Source organism: Alexandromys fortis, unplaced genomic scaffold, assembly GCF_014885135.2.
Source record: "Alexandromys fortis isolate MF-2015 unplaced genomic scaffold, M_Fortis_MF-2015_v1.1 scaffold_76, whole genome shotgun sequence".
In the NCBI taxonomy this organism is placed as follows: domain Eukaryota; kingdom Metazoa; phylum Chordata; class Mammalia; order Rodentia; family Cricetidae; genus Alexandromys; species Alexandromys fortis.
The window spans coordinates 6,023,177-6,050,588 of record NW_026067997.1 but is presented as its reverse complement, the minus strand read 5'-3'; the positions used below and the strand labels follow the sequence as shown (position 1 = coordinate 6,050,588).

At 45.5% G+C, this 27,412-nt stretch overlaps 2 protein-coding genes across 2 annotated transcripts in view; one reads left to right on the top strand and one right to left on the bottom strand.

Annotated features, from left to right (window-relative positions):
• The window catches only part of Mast4 (microtubule associated serine/threonine kinase family member 4), a 905,780-nt gene that overhangs the window by 768,708 nt on the left and 109,660 nt on the right, over positions 1–27,412 (bottom strand). The window lies entirely within an intron of this gene.
• On the top strand, positions 2,055–2,679 carry LOC126512581 (60S ribosomal protein L17-like). The gene has a single exon (XM_050160416.1). It carries the CDS (start codon positions 2,085–2,087, stop codon positions 2,637–2,639), a length of 555 nt encoding a protein of 184 aa, XP_050016373.1. The 5' UTR covers positions 2,055–2,084; the 3' UTR covers positions 2,640–2,679.

The window sequence follows — 27,412 nt, the reverse complement described above, 5'->3', positions numbered from 1 at the left end:
TGGGGGCCTGCCTCGGTGTCCTTTCTTCAGATACTCTTTCTTACTCCCTCTTTCCTGTCATACAGTGATCGTGGGGTGCTGTGGGGTGAGGGCTGTAGACATAAAAGGAATGAGATCACAGTGCATTCATGTTCCTGCACACAAACACCTTTTCTGCACATGGCCCCCTAAGAGGGTGTGAGAAGATCTGTCCACCCATCCTTCTTTCATCTTTCCTTTGATATGAGTCCTTGGCTGCTTTGTTTTCTGTGTTCTGATATAGCCTAAGCCAGAGACGGTTTCTGGCATGTTACTATATCCCAATTAGAAGATTGAATCCTACTGCCATTGTCCTCTCTAAATGTTCATCCTTCAGTGGAATTCCAGGAGAATGATCTGGTTAATGTAGGCCATGGTCCTACTCTCCTGTGGAGTCATGAATATAGTAAGCGTGCAAATACTTACGGAGTTGAGAACACATGAAAACCAAAGCACCTGGGAAAAGAGGCCTTCAATGTCTCCATAATAAGTAGCCATCAGAAATGGTTGCCTCAAGGAGCATCTTCTGGGAATTCTTTCTTGAAGAAAGAAAAGTAAGTAGAACAGAATGGGATCTGGTGATGCCAAAGAATTCCAGTCATGGGAGGGGAGAAGAGATGGGTGCACAAAGTGTTTGACCCACAAGCACGAGGACCTGAGTTAGATCCCCAGAACCCTCATAAAAACAGACACGGTGGCACACAACCTATAATCTCAGGGCTGAAGAACTGGGGACAAGAGAATCCCTGCTGGTCACCAGCTGACCAGCCTAGTCCTAAGCCCAGTTCTAGCAAGTTCTAAGCCAGTGAAAGACCCTGTCTCAAAAGACGCAGTAGATAATGACGGATAAAAGATACCTGAGATTAGCTCTGGCCTCTGCACTCCCGCACAGAGGTGCACACACCCACACACTTGCATGCATGCTCACGTACCACAGAAAAAAAAATTCTAGTCACTGAAAACTCCTATAAAACTGCTGGATTTTTTTGTTTTGTTTTGTTTGTTACAAAGTATGATATGGCTCCCCTTGTAAATATTCAGAAGGACTTTATATATACAAATATATTATTATTAGAAGCATTCTGAATTCATTTAATGTTAACAAAAAAGTAAGTAATACATCAAAAATATAATTTGAAATACATTTTGCAGATCAGATACTATTGATTATAAAAAGGTTAAAAGGAGCCTTTTATAATTGAGTTGATTTAAGCAAAAAAAAAATTTAAAGTATAAGCCATAAGCTTTATTACATAAAGTCAGGACAGAACTGCCTATGACCCTCTTAATTTAGACTACCTTCTGTGCAGCAGGCCTGCCACAATCTGGAAGTCACTTTTTTGACATTCACAGGAGATTCCAGCTGATGCCCACAAGTGCACTACCGTACACCCTAAATGTTCTTTTTTATTTTTTTAAGACAGGGTTTCTCTGTGTAACAGTCCCGACTACCTTGGAACTTACTCTGTAGGCTGGGCTGGTCTTAAACTCACAAAAATCTGCCTGCCTCTGCCTCTCAAGTGCTGGGATTAAAGACATGCGTCACCACCACCCAGTCTAAATGTTCTTTAGGTGCCAAGCTGGTTTTCAAGGCTGAACTTCCAGCCCTCGGAATGAACCCTTGTTGTGGAATATTTGTTTAACCAAACAAGGATGTGTTACACTTGCTCATGCTGCTTTTGTTTAATTATGTAAAGATGTTGGATTCGTTTCACCTTGCCTGCCTCTGCCCCTGACTGGTCTAATAAAGTACTAAACAGCCAATAGCTAGGCAGAAGAGGGACAGGCAGGGCTGACCAGCAGAGAGAATAAATAGGAGGAAAAATTTAGGATAAGGAGGAAGAAGAAGAGAGAAGGAGGAGAGAACAAGGGACATGCCCGGGGCAAGAAGTCTCCAGCCAGACACAGAAGTAGTAAAAGTAAGTTATACAGGAAAAACAAAAACAAACAAAAAAACAAAGGTAATAAGTCCCAAGGCAAAAAGTAGACAAAGAGAAACAAGGTTCATTTAAGTTATAAGAGGTAGCCACGCTCTTCCTGTAAGCGGCCAGAGGTGACCCGTGAAGATGGTTCGCTACTCTCTTGACCCAGAAAACCCTACAAAATCATGCAAATTGAGAGGATCAAACCTTCGGGTTCACTTTAAGAACACCCGTGAAACGGCCCAGGCCATCAAGGGTATGCATATCCGAAAAGCCACCAAGTATCTGAAAGATGTCACTTTGAAGAAGCAGTGTGTGCCATTCCGACAGTACAATGGTGGAGTCAGTAGGTGCGCCCAGGCCAAACAGTGGGGCTGGACACAGGGTCGGTGGCCCAAAAAGAGTGCAGAATTTTTGCTGCACATGCTGAAAAATGCAGAGAGCAATGCTGAACTGAAGGGTTTAGATGTGGACTCTCTGGTCATTGAGCACATCCAGGTGAACAAAGCACCTAAGATGCGCCGACGAACTTACAGAGCTCATGGCCGGATTAACCCATACATGAGCTCCCCCTGCCACATCGAGATGATCCTCACTGAGAAGGAACAGATTGTTCCAAAGCCAGAAGAGGAGGTTGCACAGAAGAAAAAGATATCCCAGAAGAAACTGAAGAAACAAAAACTTCTGGCACGGGAATAAATTCAACATGAAATAAATGCAGATAAAAGTAAAAAAAAAAAAAAAAAAAGAGGTAGCCACAAATGTGCCTAACTTAGGCCAATCATTCAAAACTAATAATAAGTCTCTGTGTCATAATTTGGGAGCTGGTTGGGCACAAAAGAAAAAGCCTGGTACAAAATCTCCCTGCATTTCCCTGCAGAACTGCTGGACGAGGCATCAGTATGTGGGGGAGGAATTGTTGGCTTCTCTGAAGGGCTGGCCCTCAACCCAGGAGGCTTCCCAAAATCAGAAGAGAGGTTGTATGGGCAACCAGGTCCCTGTGGAGCATGGTTAGCCCCCTAATCTAGACCCCTAACCTGAAGCTTCCTGTTTCCCATTTTTAAAGATACAAGGTGGTGACAGGAAGAAAACGATTTTGGGAGGGAGGGGAGGGCATTTTAAGATAGGGTTGAACTCACAGAGACCCACCTGTCTCTGCTTCCTGAGTGTGGGATTAAAAGTGTGCGCCACCACTGCCTGGCTAAAAGAATATTTTTTAAAGGAATATGATCCAGCACTCTAACAAGTACAGTTACAGCAGTGGAGTGAGTTCTAACAAGGAAAGATAAGCTAAATTTCAAGTGCCCTGAGTATACGAGAGCAGGGGCTCGACCAGCGGAGTCTCTCTGAGTGGCCACCCCCTGACCCTAAGGTGGAGATTCCCTCAGAATCTTTCATAAAGCAGTAAGGGGGCTGTTTCAGACCAGTAACAGACAATGAATAATCATGGCAAGAAGCTGTGTTGTCCCTAGTGTAAAAGCAAGATTGGGAACATAAGACAGAGTCTTTCAGGAGTCTCAGGGCAGACTGTACTCTGAAAGCCAAGATAAGAATACTCAGGGCTGGAGAGATGACTCTGAGGTTAAGAGCACTGACTGCTCTTTCTGAGGACCAGGGTTCACTTTCTAACACCCACATGGCAGCTTACACCTGTCTATAACTCCTATTCGAGGGGATCTGACACCCCCACACAGACATGAATGCAGGCGGCAAAACGCCAATGCAGATTAAATACATTAATTAAAAAGAAAAAAGAATATTCAGGCCAGGCGGTGGTGGCACACGCCTTTAATCCCATCACTCAGGCTGATCTCTGTGAGTTTGAAGCCAGCCTGCTCTTCAAAGCGAGTTCCAGGACAGCCAGCACTTTTACACAGAGAAACCCTGCCTCAAATTAAAAAAAGAACAAAGAAAGAAAGAAAGAAAAAGAAACAAACAAAGGTATATCCAGATGTTCTCGACCTGAGAGCATGGTCCTGAATAGAAACTCATCCCCAGTACCAGTCAGAGGAGATCTCAACACTGCTAGGAGGTCTCAGCGCTGCTAGGGGTCAGCCCCCTTGTAAGCAAAGCTAACAGTAAGTGGCTCCTGACCCACATTCTGTCATATTTGTATCATGAAATTCCAACTAGGTCTAGAAATTGGGAAAGCCATTCCTTGAGCATCAAAAATAACAGACAAGAGGAGGAGTGAACAGTGTGGTAGAAGCAGGCACCACTCCAAGACGAAGGCCACAAGGAAAGAACAAGAAATGTATGTAGGAGCTGGGTGTGAAGGCTCATGGGTACAATCTTAGGAGTCTGAGTCCAACCTGGACTACAAAGTCAGTTCCGTGGCAATCTGGGTTGCACAGACAGACCCTCATCCAAAAAAACAAACAAAGAAAGAGGAAGGAAGAAGAAAAGGAGGAAAGATAAAGAAAAGAAATACTTGGTCCTGAAGTTCGAACCTCCACTATATGAGAACCCCAAGCCACTCACCCCAAAACCCTGAACGAGTTCTCCAGAAGTGCTGAGTGCACAGTTGCTGAGGTGCCTGTCGTTGCCTTCCAGAGACCTTCCCATCACACCCCATCCTAGAACTTGGCTTTGATCCCAACATTCGGGAAAGCCTAATTAATTCACCAGAGCTCTCAATGGAGCAAGGCCATGGACCAAAAGCAGCTGTCACATAGTATCTAAAGGACCATCATAAAGGATTGTGGGTAAGGAAGCAGAGGGATGGGATAACAATGCTGGCTCCAATCGACAACAGAGAAGATGGTCCAAAGTCAATGACCAGAAGCCTCATAAGGATGAAGTGAGTTAAAGAGATGAGCATCAGGAGGTTCCTATGAGCATCGGTTCTAAGGAAGACTTTAACAGCAGCCACATGTCCCTTGAACATCATATCATGGCCTGAAAGCCTTTGGTGCCTTCTGGGCTGGGTGGTATCCTTCCTCCAGCATCCTGTGGTCGCCCTTCACAGCAGACCCTGTATTGTTAGTGTTGTCTAACTTACTTGCCTCTTTCCCTGTGAGCCAGGCACTATGTCTTATTTAGCTGAGTATTTAATAACCAGCATGCAGCAGGGTAGAAGAGAGTTGATTCAGTGAACCTGAACTGAACTGGCAGGGTGCCAGAATGACCAAATCACTTGGAGTCCCTGGGGTAATGTTATCCCAGGGTTTCATCTGTGTTTCAAAAAGCAAGCGTCTGCTCGCGGATTCTCCAGGGTGCTCGTGGTACAAGAGAGGCACCTTTGTCAAATCCACTTTCATCCCGTCACTGGGGTCTGCCATGAAGCGCCATTGTCCCTCAGCTTTGGAGTCATTATCTGCTCGACATGAAAAACGTCCTCTAGAAAATGCAATCACTAATTACATCAATGAAAATAATTCTCTCAAATGTGCACCGATTAGCTGCATACAAACAATTATTCAATAACAGTCCCCGGTCTTTTGTTTTCCACGGTAAGTCAGTTTTCTGCCTACATAGTGGGTTTTCCTAGAATCCTTTAACGCTTGCGCCCACTGTCAGTCACCTGGAGAAATCCTCCAGCCCTGCGCTAATCTGTCCTGTCTGAGTCACAGAACTGCTCTCCCCAGTCTCTCTCCCAAGTTCTTCCAAACGCCCTTTTCCTCTAGAGTCTGAGTTTTCTGAACCTCTAATCACTCTCAGCCCTAGATTGCTAAACCCACCTGCCTCAGAGGTCTCCCCTCAGTGACCTGCCCATGTGTGACTCAGCTGTGAACTGGAGTCCTGAGATCCTTGTCTCCCGCCATGAAGGTGGCCCTGGCGCTACTGAGGTGGGAGGTGAGTATGGAGGAGGTGAGAAAGGAAGAAGAGGTGAAGATGACAAAGCAAGCAAGCAGGCAAGGGGAGGTGTGTGTGGCAGAGGAGGGGAACAAGGCAGGAGGGCATCCCTCCCGTGTTTCGGGGACTCCCACACCGCTCTCAGAATGACCTCCATCTCTGTACGATACAGACAAATCTGAAGTTCATTCTGAGGGCCCCTGCCCCCCTGGGCTAAGGTGGAGGCGGAGATGATGACCATTCTGATAGGCTGCTGACCTCCAGGTCTCCCCTAGCTGATGGCACCTTCAATGTCACCTTCTGTGCCAAGGGTTCCCTGTCTGTCACCTCTTCCTCTTTGACCCTACGGCCCTTTCTCCATATTTCTGTAATAGCTCTTATCCTGTGTGAGGACTTCACTGTACATTGTGCCCCTCCCTCGTGATTTTAGAACTGATGGGAACATATATCCCCAGGAGCCCAAGAAATGGAGCTCACGCGTTCAGTTTTAGGACGTAACAGATGAAGCTGGATGGGAGACAGCACCAGCCCTGCAGCCAAATGAGCTTCCTAATGCGGTGCCCGTGCCCCGATTGGCCTGCCTTATCCATCTGGCCACACTGAGCAGCTGGAGAACTTCCGGCCTCCCTGACAGAGCAGATCAGTCACACCGAGAAGTGTGGGGCGGGGCGGGCGAACACACCTGCTCGGAGGGAGCCGCTCTCAGAGGGGAGGAAAGGGGCACTCACTGGAGAAGAACGACCTTTAAATTAACACATCACTCCTTCCAACATAGAGCCACGGATGTCAGCTTCCCCTCATGCCAGCCAAGAGCTAAGTCACCCCTCCTGCTCCAAGGGAGGAGTGAGTGGCAGGTGTCAGCAAGGACAAAATCTTGCTTTTCATATTGTAGAAAATTCTGGGGCACAGACATAAGAAGTAAGATGCAGACAATGCAGACACATGTGCACACACACCATAATTTTCTGTAGACGCCTATCTGTTACACTAGACTTTGCCAAGGGCGGGGCTATCTGATTCATCTCTGTGCAGTTAAAGACAGTCATCTGGCTACCACAGAGGCTTTGTTTATTCAGTGTCAACTGACTAACTGAGTGAGCTCAGCGCCTGTCCTTGCCCACCTTGGTAATGACATAAATCAATGACCTTAGTCTTACTGAGGTCTCACGGGTGGCACATCCTCCTCCTACTATACACGTCAGTAGATGGAAACTGTAGCAGGCTTCCTTTGGGCCACCAGCCAGCTCCCAAATCGTGACCAAGAGACTTATTAATAGTTATGAATGCTCAACCTTAGCTTAGGCTCCTTTCTTGATAGCTCTTATAACTTGAATTAACCTGAGTCTATTCATCTACGTTTTGCCTCCAGTCTTTTTACCTTTCTTTCATTCTGTAGGTCCAACTTCCACTGCTCCTTCTGTGTCTGGCTGGCTGGCAGCTGCTTGGCTGGCCTTGGGCATCTCCCTTTTTCTCCCTGATTCTCTTTTTCTCTAGCCTGAATTCTTCTTCCTGCCTATTTTCTCTGCCCACAAGTGCTGCCTGTCCCTCTTCTGCCTAGCTATTGGCCATTCAGCTTTGTATTAGACCAATCAGGTACCTTAGGCAAACAACACATCTTTGCAGTGTAAACAAACCTGACATAGCCCCACATAGTTAAACAATTATTCTGCAATACATCTTTCCATGATTAAACAAATATTCTATTCCACAACAACAGGAAACCATTGGCGAGTGGAGTCCCACAGAGTCCTTCCAATTGTCTTGGCTAGACACCGTTAAGCTATCTCATCTTCTTCTCCCTGAGACACAGAGATGTCCTTGACTCCCTGGGGACCAAATAGACAGCAAGCTATGGCCAAGATGTTGACAGCTCAGAAGTATGCATTGAAGGGTACATACAAGTTATGACTGTGTCCTGCTTCCATTGTAGACAGGAAAAGTCTCCTGGAACATTCTACCTAATGTTCTATCTCTCCAAATTCAACAATCCCCAAACAAACCTACTTTGAAGCTTCTTGAATGAAGGACCCAATATTTACCCTAAGAAAGTCTGGCCTTCAACCTGAAACTGGGACTTTGCAACTCATCTACTTCCTCTGGGGTGAAGACCAGGTACTTCCAAAGGGAAACTATTCTTCTGACCCTGTAGTGGGGAGGGGTACGTAGCTCTGTGTCCCCACAGAGCAGAGTGGCACACCACCTTCTGGGGAGGTGTGCCCAAACAAAGAGAACGGCGATCTGCAGTACAGCCTTACTAGAGCTGGGTCATTTCCCTCTTGCTTCTCGTTCACCTACGTGTAGAACAGAAATAGTAAAGCAAGTCTCTGGGGGCTGCTACGACAAACAAGCCCTATACATCATCTCAAAGGTGACCAGCTGTTGCTGTTAGAAGCTTAATAAACTCAAAGAAATTTAATTGGGATTGTTATTCTTGTCTCCATTTTATGAATTTAAAAAAAAAAAAAGTACCAAGGGGCTCGGGGAGGTGGCCCGGTCTGCAGCTTAGCCTCTGGTTCTACTGCCAGCTCGGTGAAGTCTCACTCAGAATGGCACGTTGATCTGAGGCCTGTGGGTGCCATTCGCGTGCAGTTTCTTTTTCCCTGCTGTATTTCAGACAAGGAGGTCAGGGTTCCTCCCCAGCTCACCTACCATTTCAGACTTGCCAGACTCCTTTCAGTTTCCTCCATAAAAATAAAAAGTGCGGAGCTCAGAATAGAACGGCGCACTGGAAAAGTCGCCCGACGAAGGGAGGCCCAATGGTGGGAAATGGGAGTTAGCCTTCAACTTGGCATCCACTTGACCCAGAGATAGAAAATAGTGATGTCACTGCTTCCCAAGCTGACCCTGACCCTTCCAAACAAAGAAGTTGATGAAGTGGGGAGAGAGGGGGTAGCAGGCCCCACTGTTTCCTTACAGCCAGCACATTATACAGACAGAACAGCTTATGTTCAAAATCCTAAAGGAGTGCGTGCCAGGAAAATATAGTTCTTTCCCCCAAGTCTAGAATCTCCCACTCCATCCCTGCTCTGTCTGGAAGTCCAGACCCATCTCCTGTACTTTCTGAGGGGGGGAAGAAAGTGGTTCTATTTCTGAAACACAGTAACTTTTTCCTTCCTCTACCTGAACTAACACACAAACAGCTGCCAGAATCACGCATCATTCTGGAAGACCTATGAATGTCAAACCTAAGATTGTCATAACTCTCAGGCACCCATGGCTGCTTCTCCAGAGCCTGCCAGGGCTTACCTTGATGAGCCAAACTCAACCCTGAGCCAAGTGTGGATGGAGACAAAGCAGCATTAGTTCTGCCCGCAGAGCTCGCATCTTACCTGCAAGTTCCGAGGACTCGGGAAGCTAAAGAAAGCACCAGGATAGCACGAGCACGAGCCGCCTTTCCTAATGCTCTTACCTAAGCAGCAGGAGGTACACTAAGTCTGTGTATACATTATCTAATCTGCACCCAGTCTCAATCCTGTTTGAAAAGAAAAGGAAAGAAAAGCTAAGGATTGCAGAGCAAAGTCGCTTGGGGTGCTCAGGTAGCGAATGAAAGGCTAGAATCTGAATGAGGGGCTGTGCAGCCTCCAGAGTCCATGCTTTACTTTACAGCTCTGTCGCTCCTTGGGCACAGCACCCGCTGCAGATGTCACCTGTTCTCTCCATCAGATAGTCCATCAGTTCTATTAAGCACCCACTGTTGACCAATAGCCGCTAGATACAGGGGATGAAAGGTGACCAGAGGCTTCCAGCCTACTAAAGAAGACCAAGAAACTGCAGTCAATAAGCAGTGTGTTCAGGAAGGGGGTGGGGCACTTGAATGCTCAAATACATTTCAGAAAACCCAGGAATAAGAAAGAATAGAGCGAGCTAGCCTTCTATCAGGATCCCTGAGACACTGGGCAAACCCAACACACAAACTCACCGAGTGGCCCTGTCTAGAGTCCAGGACTCCAGGGCAGAGAGCAGCTCCCTACTGTTCTGTATAGATAACAGCTGTGGGTGGTGCAACCATCTCTCATGTCTCAAGGAGAAAGCCGGACCGAGTCTGTGACTATGAGCTCTGGGGGCCAGAGTGGTTCTGAGACAGGGACCTGGGCTGTTTCAGTGCACGCCAGTGTGGGGTTCTTGACGGACAACCTGACAGCAGTTAGAACGTGAATGCCAGCCCGGAATGACCATGAACTCAAGTGACTCCATGGCATCCCCTGGTAGGAAGAGCAGGAGATGATATACTTGATTGTAACCAAGTTTCAACCCAAATGGACTGTGAAACTGATAAATTTGACCCCACTAAACTGGACTTGACTAGAGTGGGCTTCTTACATCAGTCACCATGGTGGCTGGAGATAAAAGTCTAGTCAAGCCAGAGGGAAACATGTTAAGCCTCTTCTCTGCACATGAGAACTCGGAACCCAGCCATGGGAGGAGTTATGATACTTCCAGTGAGCTCTGACAGTGAACCTGACTGAACCGAAGAAGAGGTAAGGAGAAGTAGGCTCTGTTAAATTACCATTCAGAAGCAGTGTTTTGGGAACACCCTGGAGGCCTGGCCTTGAAAACGATAAGCATCATGAGTTGAGTTATGTACCCCTAAAATCCTCATGCTTATATCCACTTCCTTGGGAAGTGGCCTTGCTTAGAAATACAATGGTAGAACATGCAATCAGGCAAAAATGGGGTCAACTGGGGCAGGGTGAAGCTCTAATTCTTTATGAGTGGTGACAGATTACAAGTCCTTGTCTGACATGGCTGCACATGCCTGTAATACTGAAACTTAGAGGCTGAGGCAGGAAGATATTAATCCAAAGCCAGCCTGGGCTACACGGTAAGAAAATGGGGATGGGGGATAAGAAAGAACAAGAGGAGGAAGAGGAGAAGGGGGGCAGGTTATAAGAACAAAAAACGCAAAAATCATGGCGGCCTATGTACCCAGAAACAAATGCCAAAATTGTCCGCAAAGCAGCCGAAGCTAGGAGAGAGCCATGGAAAAGACCCTGCTTGACATCCTCAGAAGAGGCCAACCCTGTGAGACCTGACTGGCGACTTCTACCCTCGAGCTAGCACTATGTGATGATAAAGGAACCTTCCAGTTGGAGTCACACTGTTTGGCAATTCCAGCAACTGACCTAGAGGGAATCTCCACTCCCATTTCCTTTTGTCACACATTTCCCAAGAACTAACCAGGGGAAAGGAAACGCACAAGTGTTCTGATGAGTTTAAAGATGGACATTTTCCATGATAGTTATTTTCACCCATCCCAAGGGCCCCAAGCTTCCTTGATCATTGGAGGCAAATGGTAGGAAATCACCAGGCCCTTTCAGAGGGTTACGGATAGCAGAAGGCTCATGGTCACATAAGCACACTAAACCCCACACGCCTTGAACTGAGTTCTCATCCAAGGCACAAGTGCCTCTGCCTGTTGGTATCTCCTGATTCAGCTTCAGGTTCCCTGGTAGATCAGGAACATCTAAGCATTCCTTCCACATGGACCCCTGGGAAACTGTTCCTGTCCTTTTAACCAAAACTTGCTCCTCCTTGCTTTATCTAATCCTTAATTCTGAGGGGAGGATCCCCCAAAACCCTTGTCCTTGTCATCTAGCTTTTGTCTTTCTCCTCTCACCGCAGGATACACACAGGGAAGTGTCTCTCCTAGCAGAGCCCAGGCCTGGGTCTTGTGCTTCTGGAAAGCTGACTTACCCTATTCTGGAAGCAAAGGCCTGATCCCCGGTCCTCTCTTTATCTCTACACTTAGAGCCTAGGAAACCCTTGCCTGTTCTCTGGGATGAGAAGAGAAAGCTTGTTCTGAGCATCCCTTTTGCCTATAATTCAGTCCAGGAACTCACCTGATAAATACTCTAAATGTCCTTTTCTCTCAAGGTCGTTCTATCTTTTGATATCAAAACTCTTATTTTGACACTGCAAAGCAGAAGAAATAAGCGTCCTTCTCTACATTGCTGTCAGAACGTCCTGATATTCCCTAGTGCAATGGGAACTTCTGAAGAACACACACACACACACACACACACACACACACACGCAATGATTGACTGTATTTTTCTACCTAACTCCCTGCTGTTAGACAATAAGGGTAAGTGACTGAGAAATGAGCCAAGAGTCAAAGCCTTACCAGGGAAAAAATGGAACTGTTTACCTGTATTTTCTTCCCATTGGATCCCTATCATCCCTTTCTCCCCTTTACCACCGCAGACTCCAAGGACCAGCCGTTCTTCCAGACGGTGCATTAGAACTGCATCAATGGAGAGAGAAGAACGTTTTCCCAACTGATGGTAGAATCCATAGGATCAGTCACCAGGGAACTTCTCATCTGTAAGAACCCAGGCAGAGCAAGAAAAGATGACAAAGAGTGAGAGAGAAGCCTCTCTCACTTGTGTCTCAATGGTGTCTGTGGAGTAGAATCCAGATCTATCGGGCCAACATGAGTTCAGATAAACCCCAGGAGGAAGACGAGGACATGGAGAAAGAAAGGGAAGAGGGGAGAAGCGAAATCCTAACGGAGAAATAACTGTAACATGACTGTCTAGACTCTCAAGAGTCTAGGTTCTGGGTGATGCTTCCACTCTCCGGAATGGAATGAAGAAGCTAGATTTTTTTTTTACAGAGAAGGTTGTACATGACATTTCTACAGCATGTCGGATGTGTGGCTTGAACCCATTCCACTATCGGTTCATTCCCGTTCCTTCTCTGGGCTTCACAAAGCCCATGCTATGGTCACTCACCTTCTTCTCTGTGTGAATAATCTCTGCCTTCCTGCAGGCACAACACCTTATTCTCCACAGACAGCCACTCCCTTTCATACCGCATGATCACCAGCACTCTGACCCATGCTTAGACACGCTAGCTCCTTGCTCTTCACAGAGGATTGAAATGACACCTCTTCAGACACCCTCCGTGACCACCAAGAGGGCCCATGCCTATGTCTGCCTCCATACCACTCTCAGCAGTGAGAGTTACTGTTTCCTTCAGAGACTTACTCCGTTAGTTGCCTCTCTATATTTGAGGCAGCCATCTTATAAAAGGAAAAGATTTGTCTTGACTCAGTTTTGAAGATTACGGTCTATAATCAGCTGGACTCATTGCTTCCGGTCCTAGGATAAAGTGGCAACATTACTGGAATGCGTGGCACAGCAGAACTGCACACCTCCTAAGTCAGGAAGCAGGAAAGAGAAAGAGGAAGAAACCAAGGCCTCATATCCCCATCAAGCGCACTCCCACAATGACCAAAAACCTGCCAGACATCACAGCCTCTTAAAGGTCCCACCACCTGCCAATACCACCATGCCGGGGACCTATTTTTAACACATGAACTTTCCAGAGCCACTCAGGATCAAAATCATAGCATCACTCCATCTTTAGCTGTTTCATTGGGTTTTTGTTATCATCACCTCCCTCTGTATACAAAATTCAGGAAGGCACTCGCTATTGTCATTCTTGTTTAATCTACTGTTTCCAGGGACTAGCCCAGTGCCTGGCACTCGTAAGCGTTTGTCAGTTGAAGAAACGAATGAACCCCAGATCACCGCCCAAGTCACTTCTTGGATGGAGAAAGACGAGAAAAGAGTTCTCTACTGATGTGGGTAATGCCTGACAACATCTGTTTACAGTACCCAGGGGAGCCTTTGGCTTTAACAAGCTCAAGAATTTACATTTCCAAGAAACACATGTGGTTACTAGTGACATTAAGCCAGTCGTGAGCAACCTTTTCTGGTTGAGAGCCAACTCAGGAAAAACACTAATGTTTATGATCAGCATTTTAAAATTTAATGTGGAAATGTCTTTAGTGAACCCTCTGGGGTGGGAGGAATAGTGTGGAGTCTTACCATTAAGATGATGTACTTTGCTGATTGGGTAAATATTAATGAGCAAATAAACATTATTTTTAAGCTTCAAAAATGTGAATATGAGCAGCAATCTATAGATAATCATGATATAACAAAAAGACGTCTTTTGTGTTTGGTGTTTCCTGAATGGTGAGGGTGACAAGAGCGGCCATTGTGATTCCTAGCCAACCCCTTTTCAATCATTCTACACTAACTACAGCTGTCTGGACTGTAGGATGGATCCTCGTTGTCAAAGGATCCAACCATGACATCTGGAAAGGGGAGAAGGACAAGAGCCTGGCTCAGTCACCGATGGCAGTGACTCAATCACACAGACGTGAGATCTCTATAAATAAGAACATCCACAGGAAGGAGTTCAGGAGCTTAGGAGTCAGTGACCGTATGGAGATGCGTGACCATGCACAGGCCTGGATGGTCTGCACTCTTCCCCACACTTTTCCCTGAATCTCTACCTTTATCTCTTTCTGACTGGTAGCCTCTGCAAAAGTGGTTCCCAACCTCTCTAATGCTGCGACCCTTTAATACAGTTCCTCATAGTGTGGTGACCCCCAACCACAAAATGATTTGCATTGCTACTTCATAACTGTAATTTTGCTACCATTATGAATCATAATGTAAATATCTGTTTTCTGGTGGTCTTAGATGACCCCTGGGAAAGGGTCATCTGACCCCAAAGGGATCATGACCCCTTTGAGAACCATGGCTCTACAACAAACCAGAAGTGGCAGCTACAGCTTCACTGTGTTCTGCGAATATATTTCTGAACCTGAAGAGCATTGTGGGAAACTCTTCAGTGTGTAGAGGCCAGAGAGAAGTACCATTGACAGCTCTGCACCCAGCATCTGAAGTAGGAGCAGTCAGGTGGGACTGAACCTTTGATTTGTGGGATCTGATACTTAAAGCCAGAGTCTTGTGGGTAAATAATGCCAGAATAAAATTGGACTGTGGAACACCCAGCTGGCATCTGAAAATTGAAGAGCTATTGGGGGGAAAATGCTGCACATTTGAAGCCAGAAATTCTGATCTTTTCTGCAGTTAACATACAGGAGATGATTAAGTCACAATCGTCAAAATAACCCAAGTGCACACCCCTTACCTATTAACTATACTATAACTTTTAGTCTTTTTTCATTATTAAAAGATATATACTGTATAAATACAAAGAATATATGTGAAATTTTAAAATGCATCAATATGCATACAACAGGATACATAACACTTCTACAGATAGGTGGACATGCTGAAAAAATATTGGAGAGTCTCAAACAATTCAAGTTAATTCTTTCTTGAAAGGCACTGAAACCCTATGATCTCCACTACTAAATAGATGGGAACACCAAGCCTTAATGATGAGTTGATGAGTCCAGTGTCACATGGCCATTGAAATTTGTCCATGACACTTTACTAACATCTCTATCACCTGTTGATGCCAGGCTCTGAGGGAAAGTGTTAGGGATAAGAATACAAAGACAATATATTCCCCAAAACATATACATGCCTACCTCAGCCTGGGTCCCGTCCTCCTTTCACTGGGACAAACTCACTGCTCTGCCAGACATGAGAATCTGCAGAAAGATTGTGGGCATCACCAATTTCCTAGGGCTCTTCTCTCTACAAGCTTCCTGCCTTTCTACCTCAGCCCTTGAACTTGCCTCTCATTCTGTGAGTTGGCAGCTCTGCCTGAGGTAGAAGGCCATTTGGTTGCGGCTAGGTGAAACTCACTGATGTGTCAGAATAGGTGTGTTCATAGAGAGGAACAAGTAGACTGAATCTGGACGGTAGAGTGTTGATTCTCTTCAGTCAGAATGAAGACTGTATGTCAGGGCACCTAGCTCAGGTCCATGGCAGGATGGAAGCAGAACCACAGTAAGGGTGTGTCTTAAGAATAACAGGGATGAAGAGATGGCTTCGTGGTTGAAAGTACTGGCTGCTCTTCCAAAGGTCCTGAGTTTAGTTCCCAGCAACCACATGGTGCCTCACAACCATCTATAATGAGATCCTGTGTCCTCCTCTAGCAAGCAAAGAAACATGCAAACTAAGTACTCATATACATAAATAAATTTTTAAAAAAGAAAAACTCAGGGATACACTCAAGAGAAGCAGTGCTTACGGCCGGACTCATGTCCCCTGAGAACCGCCAGAGGAACAGAGCAGGGACTCACTAGCAAGGAGCTGAAGCAAGCTTATTAACTAGGAATAAAGCAAGAGCCAAGTTCCTGGGACTGAAGCACACGGATGCCGTGGGCTATCGACCCTGCTGGCTTATTAGTCACTGGTTGTCCTCTTAGAAAAACTTCAAATTCCTGTACTTCAGAACAAGATTCTTTCAAGAATCTAGGATAAGGCAAAAATTAGAAACAGTGGGGCCTAAGCCTTAGACAAATATTTGTTGATAGTCAATTATGTGTCAGTCATGACACTGTAGGGGCTGTGTATGACTGAATACAGCAGGCAGCCTTTCTTTGAAGAAATTCACATGCAGGAAGCATACAAACACAACTACAATGTGACGTACCAGGTGCCGAGAAGGGATATGAAGTGATCAAAGAGATTTTGTACTTTACCAAGATTAAAAGATGCAAGCATATTCATTGATGGAAAAGAGCCCACAAGAGGCAAAGATAGTACATACAAGGATGGGGTGGGAATGCCAGACAGAGAACCTCAGGATTCAAGATTCCTGGGGTTCAAAGCCTTCTAACTACGTGTGGCATTGTGTTTTCTAGTGGGCGCTATAGCTGTGTCTCAGCCAGTGATAGGTAAGAATGTTCTGCTTTGGGGCTGGAGAGATGGCTCAGAGGTTAAGAGCACTGACTGTTCTTCCCGAGGTCCTGAGTTCAATTCCCAGCAACCACATGGTGGCTCACAGCCATCTATAATGAGATCTGGTGCCCTCTTCTGGCATACAAACATACATGAAAGGGATGTTGTATACATAATAAATAAATAAATCTTTTTTCAAAAAAAAAATATTCTGCTTTGAGAAGGAGAGCGGTTTGACCTGCACTGTAAAACGGAAGGACTGGTTTCAGAAATCTGAGATTCTGCCATTTGCCCCAGTGAACCTGGGGGCAAATCATTTAATATCTTTTTGCCTTGGATTGGTTGCTTCCTGCTGGGACCTCATCTGGACAGAATTGGATTCCTCATCACCCTTGATTCTTGGCACACGCTCGTTGTGAGTCCATCATATGGCACAGACTCACTCCCGTCATTGCGTATAAATTATCTTTCTTGGAGTGTTACATAATATCTCATTATGTGACTGTAGACATGGATCTCTGATCTGTGTCAGAGTTGGCAAGATGTATCAGTGAAGAAAGGAGAAACTGTTAACTAAATAGAACTGCAAAATAAAATAATTGTCCATATGCTGTAAGATAAAAGAGAATCTGCTAAATGATCCCATATGTAAAAATCTACTCCAGATGAATAAAAGTCTTCTGTGCCACAGTCCCATCTCTGGGACTCCACAGACATTCCATAAGGCGACTTGAAGTGGATGTAATGCCTCAGGAACCCAGCTTAATCCAGCAGAAAGCCCGCTCTGTGCCTGTCATTGAAACAGGACGGTATTACTGCATGGAGAAGGATGTCCAATGCCCCTTAAAAACAGGGAGATCAGGGCATGTGCCCTCAAAGGCTAACATTCAGTCACATGTGGCTACCTATAAACACCAGAATTGAAGGTACCACCCCACAATTCCTGTGACCCACATTCCTGTTCCACATTTAGGTACACGATGCTGGCAGAGTCAGGAACCAATGCAGCAGCTCTCATTGCCCCTTAGCCCCATGCTCACACTGCTGAGGGGCTTAGAAAAACACCTCAGCTTCTGCCTGTGCCCCACCTTCACAATACATTTAGATACACGGGGCTGTCAGGACAGAGTGGCTGTCACAGAGGGGGCACTGTGATCCCTCCACCGCTCCTTTTCATGCAGTGCCTGGGTCTATACCAGTGCCTGCTCAGAGAGAGTGAGAAGCCAGAAGACTTGCCCAAAGCAAAGCGAGCATCCACAGAATCTTAAGAAACACACATCACCCAGCTGAGACCACCATTTCCGCCATAAGGAGAGCACACAGTGAGCACTCCCTACTGACACCTGCTTACACCATAACCACCTTCTTTCACCTCTGCCTCCTCCCTAGAGATAGTGTCTTCGACTGTGCTGTGGCCTAAAGCCATTAGTCACAGCCTCAGAAGCTATCAGGGGATTATACTTTAGTGTCCGCGAGAACTAAAATCAACATCACCTACCAAACCGATTCCCTAAAACACACTTTCAAGATAAAGTTGCTTGCTATCTTAGTTAGAGTTTCTATTGCTGCAATGAAACACCATGACTAAAAAGCAAGTTGGGGAGGAAAGTTTGTTCAGCTTACATTTCCACATGGCTGTTCGTTACCAAAGTTAAGTCAGGACAGGAACCTGGAGGCAGGAGCTGAGGCAGAGGCCATGAAGGAGTGTTGCTTATGCTGGCTTGCTCCCCATCGCTTGCTCAATCTGCTTTCTTAAAGAACCCAAAACCACCAGCCCAGGGATGGCACCACCCACCATGGCCTGGACCCTCCCCCATTGACCAATAATTGATAAAATGCCTTACAGCTGGATATCATGGAGATATTTCCTCAGCAGAGGCTCTTTCCTATCTGATGACTCTAGCTTGTGTCAAATTGACACACAGAACCAGCCAGTACACTTACTATAAGGTGTGTCCTATAAAAGTGATAGAAATCATTGATCCCTAGGAGGCACAAATCTCAAAATAGGGGCACAAGAAACACACACCAAAAAACTTAATACAGCCAAAAGAATATAATAATCTGAAAAACAGATCCCAATGAAAATCTACAAAATGCCTGATAAAATATTATAAAGAATAGCAAAAAATCTAGGTGACATACAAGAAACAGGCAGATAATTGAAACAAAAGAATGAATGATACAAATTTAAAAATTCTAGTAAAAGGATATAAATCGTGAAAAAGAATCAAGCATAAACCTTGAAATGAAAAGTTTAATAAGACACATAAAAATACAGTCAAAAGTCACAGCCAAGATCTAGATAAAGAAAGAAGAGAATCTGAACTTGGAGATATGTATTCTGAAGTATCCCACTTGGGAAAGAGAAAGTTAAGTGCAGGAGAGGGAAGGAGGGAGAAAAGAGGAAACGAGAGAGAAGAGAAAGAGAGAAAACAGACTGTTTTAGTTTGGGTTTCTATTGCTGTGAAGAGACACCATGACCACAGCAACTCTTACAAAAGAAAACATTTAGTTGGGGCTAGCTTACAGCTTCAAAGATTTAGTCCATTATCGTCACAGTGGGCAGCATGGCAGTGTGCAGGCGGACATGCTGGAGGAGCTGAGAGTTCTGCATCTGGACTGGCAGACAGCAGGAAGTGAATGTCACACTAGACCTGACTTGAGCATTTGAGACCTCAAAGCCCACCCTCAGTGACACACTTCCTCCAACAAGGCCACACCTCCTAACAGTACTATGGAGCTAAGGGGACCATTTTTAGTTGATCCGTCAACAGTGACAGAAGCAAAACAAAGATAACTACCAAAATAAAAACCTGAGAGTACAAGTCTCACTCAAAGAATAGATACACAAAAGAGAAATAGAAAAGAATCAAGTAATATCAACACTGTAAACCACCAAACCACAAAGATGAGTGAGAGGGAGAAAGAAAGAATAGCCAAAAAATTATAAGAAGTGTAATAAGATCCCAGAATAAGCCTTTACCTCTCAATAATAATCATAAATGCAAACAAACTACATTACCTAATTAAAAGATTCAGACTGCTTAAATGGATAATAGAATAGAGCCAATAATACACTGCCTATAAGAAACTCACCAGTAATGGTACACACCGCCTGCAATAAAAAGATGGAGAAAGTTATTTCACGCTAATGAGAACCAGAACTGAGCACCAGCAAGACAGACAAGCATGAGACGAGCTGAGCAGCCCAGGACTGGGCTTGACTTGAGCTGTCCTCACAGTTCTCCTCTAACAATGCACTTAAGCGACCTGAGCCCCCGAAACACTGGCAAGTGCACTCTGTTCCAAACCATGCAATAGATGGGTCCTCCCTTAGCAGACCTTTGCCCATGCTCCATCACTTTCCATCCATAGATGCCATGAAACCACTGGGGACCGGAAAGTAGGGCGCTCATCCGGACTCAATGAGTTTTGCTTAGAGGAAATCCCTTAATCCTCCTGTGCTTCTCCTTAAAATCAGGTGCCTCATGGGAAAGGACATGCATGTCATATCAAAACTTACAAGACCCACGCCTATCAATCAAAACAGAGAACAATCACACTACTTAGTAACCAGCTCCTCCTCCTTCTGGACCCCACAAAAGAAAGCCCCAAACAATAACTCAGGTTCCCAGGCCTCTGGCTCAGGAAGCCTGCTGCTTCTCACAGATCATCCTGTACTGTCTCTTTGCATAAAATTCTTGCTGCTTTGCCATTTGGGTGTATTTTTCCAATACATGGACTAAGTCACAAGAAGCCTGAAAATATCTAGTCCAGTCTGAGACCATCACCAACCATCAGTGAGTTGGGTTTACCTGTGGAAGATAAAATAAGGCAGATGCAGGAAGAGAAGTACCTGTGTCCTGCATTCTCTCACGTGTGTGTGTGTGTGTGTGTGTGTGTGTGTGTGTGTGTGTAACTAACCCAATAACTTCCAGAACATTCTTTTCTCCTCCTGGAAATGTGGTGCATAGAGTGGGTGTTGGTACAGTAGGAAGGATCAGGAGACCAATTTGCATTTTCTACTTCCGATTTCCTTCCCTTGCTAACTGCGAGGATCTGCACCAGTCACTCTGAGTTTCTATTTTGTCATTCTTCAAGCCAGATCATCATTTGTCTTTCTAATGCGGAGGTATTGCAGTACAAACTTTTCAAACTATGGTAAAAGACTTAACACAGGATCAGTTGAGCTGGCTCAGCAGATAAAAGCACTTGTCACCAAACCTGACAACTTGAGTTCCAGCCCAGAAATCCAGAGTGGAAGGAGAGAACTGACTCCCAAGCTATCTTCTGACCTCATTACATCATTGCATACATGTACACATGCACACACTTACATGCACACACATACAGATACACACACATGTACACACTCTTACATAGATATAAACATACACACACACACATATATATATATACACTTTCATACAGACACACAAACATACACACACGTAAACACACTAAGTGAATTAATAAACATTTTTAAAGGTATTAATTTTGGTGACTGAACATAGAGAAATCAAGTCGACACAAAACTAGAAGCTTCCTCCCAGCTTAACTTTCCCAATGCCAAGGTAGGGCAGAGGCTGCAAAGGGAGAGAATGAGTCGATTGTCTTGCACAGATATGGAACCCATGAGCTGCTGTAATTACCCGCCTGGAAAGACGCCCACTAGGACAGCAGTGGCATGAATATTATAAGAGTAGCCAGTTGCGGGGGCTGGAGAGATGGCTCAAAGATTAAGAACATTGCCTGCTCTTCCAAAGGTCCTGAGTTCAATTCCCAGCAACCACATGGTGGCTCACAACCATCTGTAATGGGGTCTGGTGCCCTCTTCTGGCCTGTAGGCATACAAAGAGGCTGAACACTGTATACACAATAAATAAATAAATATTTAAAAAAAAAAAAAAAGAGTAGCCAGTTGCTTTCTGATTGGATTTGAGGCCCATTCCACAAGAGGGAACTTACGCTTGGTATGGCAAACTTTGACAAGACCCTGCGGCTGGGCAGTTCACAGGTCCTAGGGTAATCTAATATAGTCATTTGCTAAGTGAGCATGCTAGCCGACTTTCTTCTAGATACTTACTCCCATAGATCAGTGCTGTTCTCAGCCTTCATCAGAGAGACTTATTTTTGTAGTGGAAGTCAACTGGTAACAGATGCTTATGGCTGGTCCAGTTGTTGACAATAAGTGACTGTTGAGTGCCCGGTCTTAAATGGAACAACGATATCAAACCAACGCCCGAGGTTCAGAGAACACTGCAGAAAAATGGGATGAAAAGGATGTAGGAGCCAAAGGCCTAGGAGGAAGCACTGCCAAACGGTGTCTTCTGGACAGTGCGTGACAATCACATTCATGAACTAACAGTAACTATGGTAACCTAAACAAGACCTTACATTGAGCCCACAGATATTTCATCATTCCTGGGAGAGGGGGTTCATGAGGCTCCACCCTCCTGAGGGACTATAGACAGTTAACTTTCTTCAGGAGTAAAGCCACTGATAAGTTGCCCACACGTGTCTATGCAAGCAGTTTTCATTAGACTCAATATAGGTCAGAGAGAGAGAAATCAAAGTGGGCGTTGGGATTGTGAGGAGTAAGAGTCAGTGGGAAGAGGGAGGAGGGTGAGAGATGGGAATGGTGGGGTGTAAAAAGAACCACAATTCATTATACACATGAACAGCACTGATATCTTCTTAAACTGTGTTTAAAATGCCTCGATGGCTTGAAAACCTTAGTGGGGTAGACAGACAAGGGGCAAACAGCACTTTGCCTAATCCCATAGTACCGCTCACCAGTGTAGCTGTGCCTGGGCTACTGGCCAGATGCTAAAAGTGAAGCTAAATTTGGTAGCTGTGCCCTCTGAGGGTCGCAAGCCAGTGGAGGGGGATTCTCAGTGAGTACCCCATCCCACGGCACAGCCGATGTGAGGGACCCAGAGGAGCAAGGGGGACTGCCATTGTCTCCACCTCTTCTCCACCCCAGTGAAGACACACGAGGCAAGCAGGCTGCCTCTTACCTGGGTGCCCTGAGCTGCTTTTTTTAGCCCATCTCATCTTCTCCTGGTTTTGTTCGGTTTTCTGCAAGCTTTTCTATCTGGTTCACGTATCTCCCTTTATCTCTCAGAACCATCTGAGTAATTCCATTGACTGGCAGGGACACTCCTCCCGTCAGAGCAGGGCGGCGCAGTACTGAAGCCCCCTCCTATGCCCTCCAACCTGGTCAGCCCCACTACCTGGCTTTTTAGGTTAGCTGGGGCTTTCCACACTCAGACCTCTCTAGGTTAACTTTTTTTAATTTCTAGGCGTGGGGTTTCTTTTCTTTATTACATTTGAGGCTAGATTTCACAGAATCAAAGGCAGCCTGCATTGTTTGAGGGTTGTTTTCTTGGTTTGTGTTTGTTTGTTTGTTTTGTGACCGGGTCTGGCTTTGCAGCTCAGGCTAGCTTCAAACTCGCATTCTGCCTGCCTCAGTTTCCCACCTGCTGTGATACTACCACATTTGACTCTGACCTGGTTTTAAAGTGAGTTAAGATTCCATAAGATGAACCTATTCAGCTTGAGTCCCACATCACAGCCAAGCTAAGTTCAGCCCTCTGCAAATAAGAGAATGAAAAATAACTGTTGAGAGGAGAATCATGGGAAAGGTGCTGAGTGTGAGGTCGAGGAACTGGGTGGGAAGCCATGAGGTCTTCGACAAGTGGCCTGACTTTTCTGACTCCCAAACCTCAGGCCTCGTCGCCTTCGTCATGACTTAGGTGTCAGGATCGAACTCATGAACTGCTATAAACACGGCCTTATAAACTGTTAAAACTGTTCGGTAAGTAAATACCCATATCAAACATGGAGACGCTGGCACAAGGTGCCCTTCTAATAAATACGCCAGTTCCACGGAAGCAGGGCCTGGGTCAACTCTTGCTCCCTATGGGCCTCAGTGCTTGGCAATGATGAAGCAAAGACAGACAAACAAAACCATCCGTGGAGGATGAAATGCCAGGTCTTTGCATATGTGTGAAGCTTACTGCTGGCTGATTAGAATGAAAATACTACCTGAGATTTCACTGGTGTTTTTTTTTTCTCTGTGTTTACACTTATGACTCAGATCCCATTTGGGTGAAGCGTGGGAAAGCTGATCTAGACCTGTGATCATTCCGTTGCAGATTAACAGCAACAGTTTTGACCCCGAGTGCCCTCATGGAGCCTGGGGTAAGAGTGCCAATAATACAATAGTGATGGCGCCTCTCATTTACCCAATGCATTGTAGATGCTGACTAAGCATAAACCAAACTACCACACCCTGTTCTTCAAAACGGTATGTAGGTATGATAAATCATTCCCAGTTTCCAGAAGATACGGACTCAAAGAGCAAAGAAACTTTGACCTCATAAAGGCTGTAAACAGCAGAACCGGAATGCGGATTTCGTTCTGTCCACCCCTTAACACATTCAGCTGCTGTGAAAACAGTAATGAAGATGTTGCTCCTTTTCCTGAGCCGAGAGCCTGTAGCCACCAGACCATTTCATTTCATCTCCAGTTTACCAGAGTTTCTATTACTCTGAGGCCCCTGAGTGCAGTAGAGCATCTCCTGAGCACACAACGGCAACAAAGCCTTCTTGGGGTAGGATACACAATAGGAAAAGTCAAATAACTTTAAGGTCATATGATGGGAAGTGGGGGAATAATAAGGAGAGAGAGGTTTAAGTGGGGAGATTATAGGCAGATAAATAAAAAGAATGGTGCTTCCCCTAGAAGTCATGGGTTACCAGATAGAAATCCCATTGCCAAGTATGGAGTTCTTCGCCTCATTAATGTCTAGTTGTTGGGGGGAAAAAAAGTCTTATCCACAGTCTTATCCAGCTGTGGACCCTATGAACTACAGACAAGCCCATGAGTATGACGGTGACATGGTGGTAGAAGGTGACCAGCCATGTTCTGGCTGGACTTAAGGCCCGTTTTACAAGAGGAAATGCATACCTGGTACTGTGAATCTGACCAAGAACTCATGGTTGGGGAGTTCACAGAACCTGGGAGTAAACCACTCCTCTTATCCTGCTAAGTGGATATAGAATCAAACTGCCTTCTAAGTTCGTGTCTCTGTATCCACAGACTAGGGCAGTTCTCAGACCTCACCAGCCAGCTTTCCTTATGTGGTGGATGGTGGATGGTCACAGTGCAGAGAGCAAGTGAGGATGCTCAGCCACAGATGGGACTTTCTCCATCACCTCCTCCTCAAGGCTGCGGAAACGTTACTGAGGAAGGAGAAAGACGGTAAGGACCAGAGGCTGGGAAGGATGGGAATGAAAATGTCGTGCCCACTGGGCTCGAGAAATCACAGCAGCTGTGGCTACCAACACAAGGTAAATTCAGTTCCCATTCCAGCATACAGGGGAAGGGTTTACCAGTCTGCACCACTAATTGGAGTAGCTATGGCTAGCTGATGGCTTTTAGGAGAGAAAGAGTTGCGTTTCTTTAAAGATGTGGCCCCTCATTGGCCAACCATGCTCCTATGGACGAGCCCACACCAGAAGTATATAGGTTGTATGAAGTAGATTCGGGGGGGGGGGGGGGCATAGGAGTGATCTTAAAGTACAGAGTTGGAATAATGGGGATGAATATGTTCAAAATTCCTTGTGTGAAATTCTCAAAGAATTAGTAAAAGAGCCGGGCAGTGGTGGCGCACGCCTTTAATCCCAGCACTCAGGAGGCAGAGGCAGGCGTATCTCTGGGAGTTCGAGGCCAGCCTGGTCTACAAGAGTTAGTTCCGGGACGGGCACCAAAGCTACAGAGAAACCCTGTCTCGAAAAACCAAAAAAAAAAAAAAAAAAAAAAAGAATTAGTAAAGGAACTATAATAAAAAGATAACTTCTACCATTTGACTTTACTAATAACCAACTGTAGACTGAGTACAAGTTTCAACAGCAGAACACTTGTCCAGTTCAATCCCCAGCACTGCAAAATAATAATAGCCAACTACAAATGTGCTAGCGAGTTTATGCCAACTCAACACAAGCCAGAGTCCCCAGAGAGGAGGGAGCCTCGACTGAGAAAATGCCTCTGTAAGATTTGGCGGTAGGCAAGCCTACAGGTAATGTTATTAATTAGTGATTGATCAAGGAAGGTGCCATCCATGGGTGGGTAGTACCAGGTTCTACAAGAAAGCAGGCTGAGCAAGCCAGTAGGCAGCACCCCTCCATGGCCTCTGCATCAGCTCCTGCCTCCAGGTTCCTGCCCTGTTCCAGTTCCTGCCTTCATTGCTTTAGATGATGAACTGTTACATGGAACTGTGAGAGAAACAAGCCCTCTCCTCCCCAAGTTGCTTTTGGTCCTGGAGCTTCATCACGGCAACAGTCACCCTGGCTAAGACAACAAGCAATGACGAAGAACTATTTCTCCTGCTCTGTTAGACTAACAAAAGTCAGCTCAGTGAGAAAGTAGCAAAGTCTACACGTAGGTTCAAAGTGTTGAACATACATATGCACTGAGACAAGCGTTTAAAAGCTGTTCTTCCATACTCACCAACAGCCGTGACATGACGTTGCTCACATTCTCCCAACCAGTAACCTTGAATCTGAGCCCTGGTTGTCAAGCTTTCCCTTAGACAGCATGGAGGTATATCATGTGATAGTTTTAATAAATTTATTTTATGTTTAAGCTAGCATGAGTTAGCTCCTTGTTGCCTGGAACCATATCTGTCATTGCTACAAATACATTCTTGCACAAAAATAGCTAACCTGAATATTAATGCCCTTCCTTCCTTCTTTCTGATCCAAGTTGACCTTTCTACCCACGTGAGAATTTCTCAGTGCCCCGTTCTTCTACCCTCATCAAGTCTTGACCAAAGGAAAAGTCTCTTAATTCTTTTATTTATTTATTTATTTATTTATTTATTTATTTATTTATTTATTTATTAAAGATTTCTGTCTCCTCCCCCAATCAAGTCCCCCTCCCTCTTCAGCCCTAAGAGCAATCAGGGTTCCCTGCCCTGTGGGAAGTCCAAGGACCACCCACCTCCATCCAGGTCTAGTAAGGTGAGCATCCAAACTGCCTAGGCTCAAGTCTCTTAATTCTTGAAAGGCCACCAATGACATGTTCTTGACCACTGAGAGCCCGAGAGGCACCTAGAATAGTGGTTAAAAAAAAAAACTGACAAACCCATTCATACCAGACACCTACCTTCCTCAGCTTTATGACTGAGTTCTGCTAAGGTCATGAAGGAACACTTCTAGCAAGTTCCAGGCCATGTTGATTTTAGAAGCTTACCTCAAGAACCACTAGTTTGAAGTGATGCCTCAATTAACTTTTCCTAGCAAGGTCTCTCTAGCCGACCAAGTCCCAGATCCTCTCTCCTCACAGGTCTCTCAGGTTAGAGCTGTTCCCGTCATCCTTTGGAGCGAGAAGCACATGCTAGGATGAGAGCTAGCTGTATCCTCAGCACCAGCTCCACCCACTGTGGTGCTGACCCAGGGCTTCAGCACCTCCGTGTCCCTGAAGCTAGCACAATGCTCGGCACACACCAGCCGCACACACGGGGAAAATGAATGATTCTACGCTACCTCCCTCAACAGGAAGTCATGACTGGCTCCTGCTCCCGCAGGATCCATTAGCATATTGAATGCTATTTAAAAAAAAAAATGATTAGCCGCGATAGCAAAAGAAGAAACATGAGCTGAGCTTATTAGTTTGCCAGGCTAGTGAATATCATCTTGCTTTGCTCTCTAAACTCCCTAATGAAGATTGCCGCGCTCGGGAAAATAAATAAAACATTAGGCTGACAGCACACAGCATATCACAAGCACGGCCCACTAATTTGCTCATTGCTGAAGGACATTAGCCACCTTCAGGCTAACCGCCCTAAGCGCATGGCCCGGTCGCCCCTCCTCAAAGATCAATCGTATCAACCTATGGTTTTCGCATTTTTCAGTGTCTTATATGTATTTTATTTCACTAGCTTCCTAAATAGGAAGATACCCATCTTAATCACAAAAATGCTATTTTTTAGTTATTGTCCTAAAAGTCGGGGGGGGGGGGGGGGGGGGGGGGGGGGGGGGGGCACCG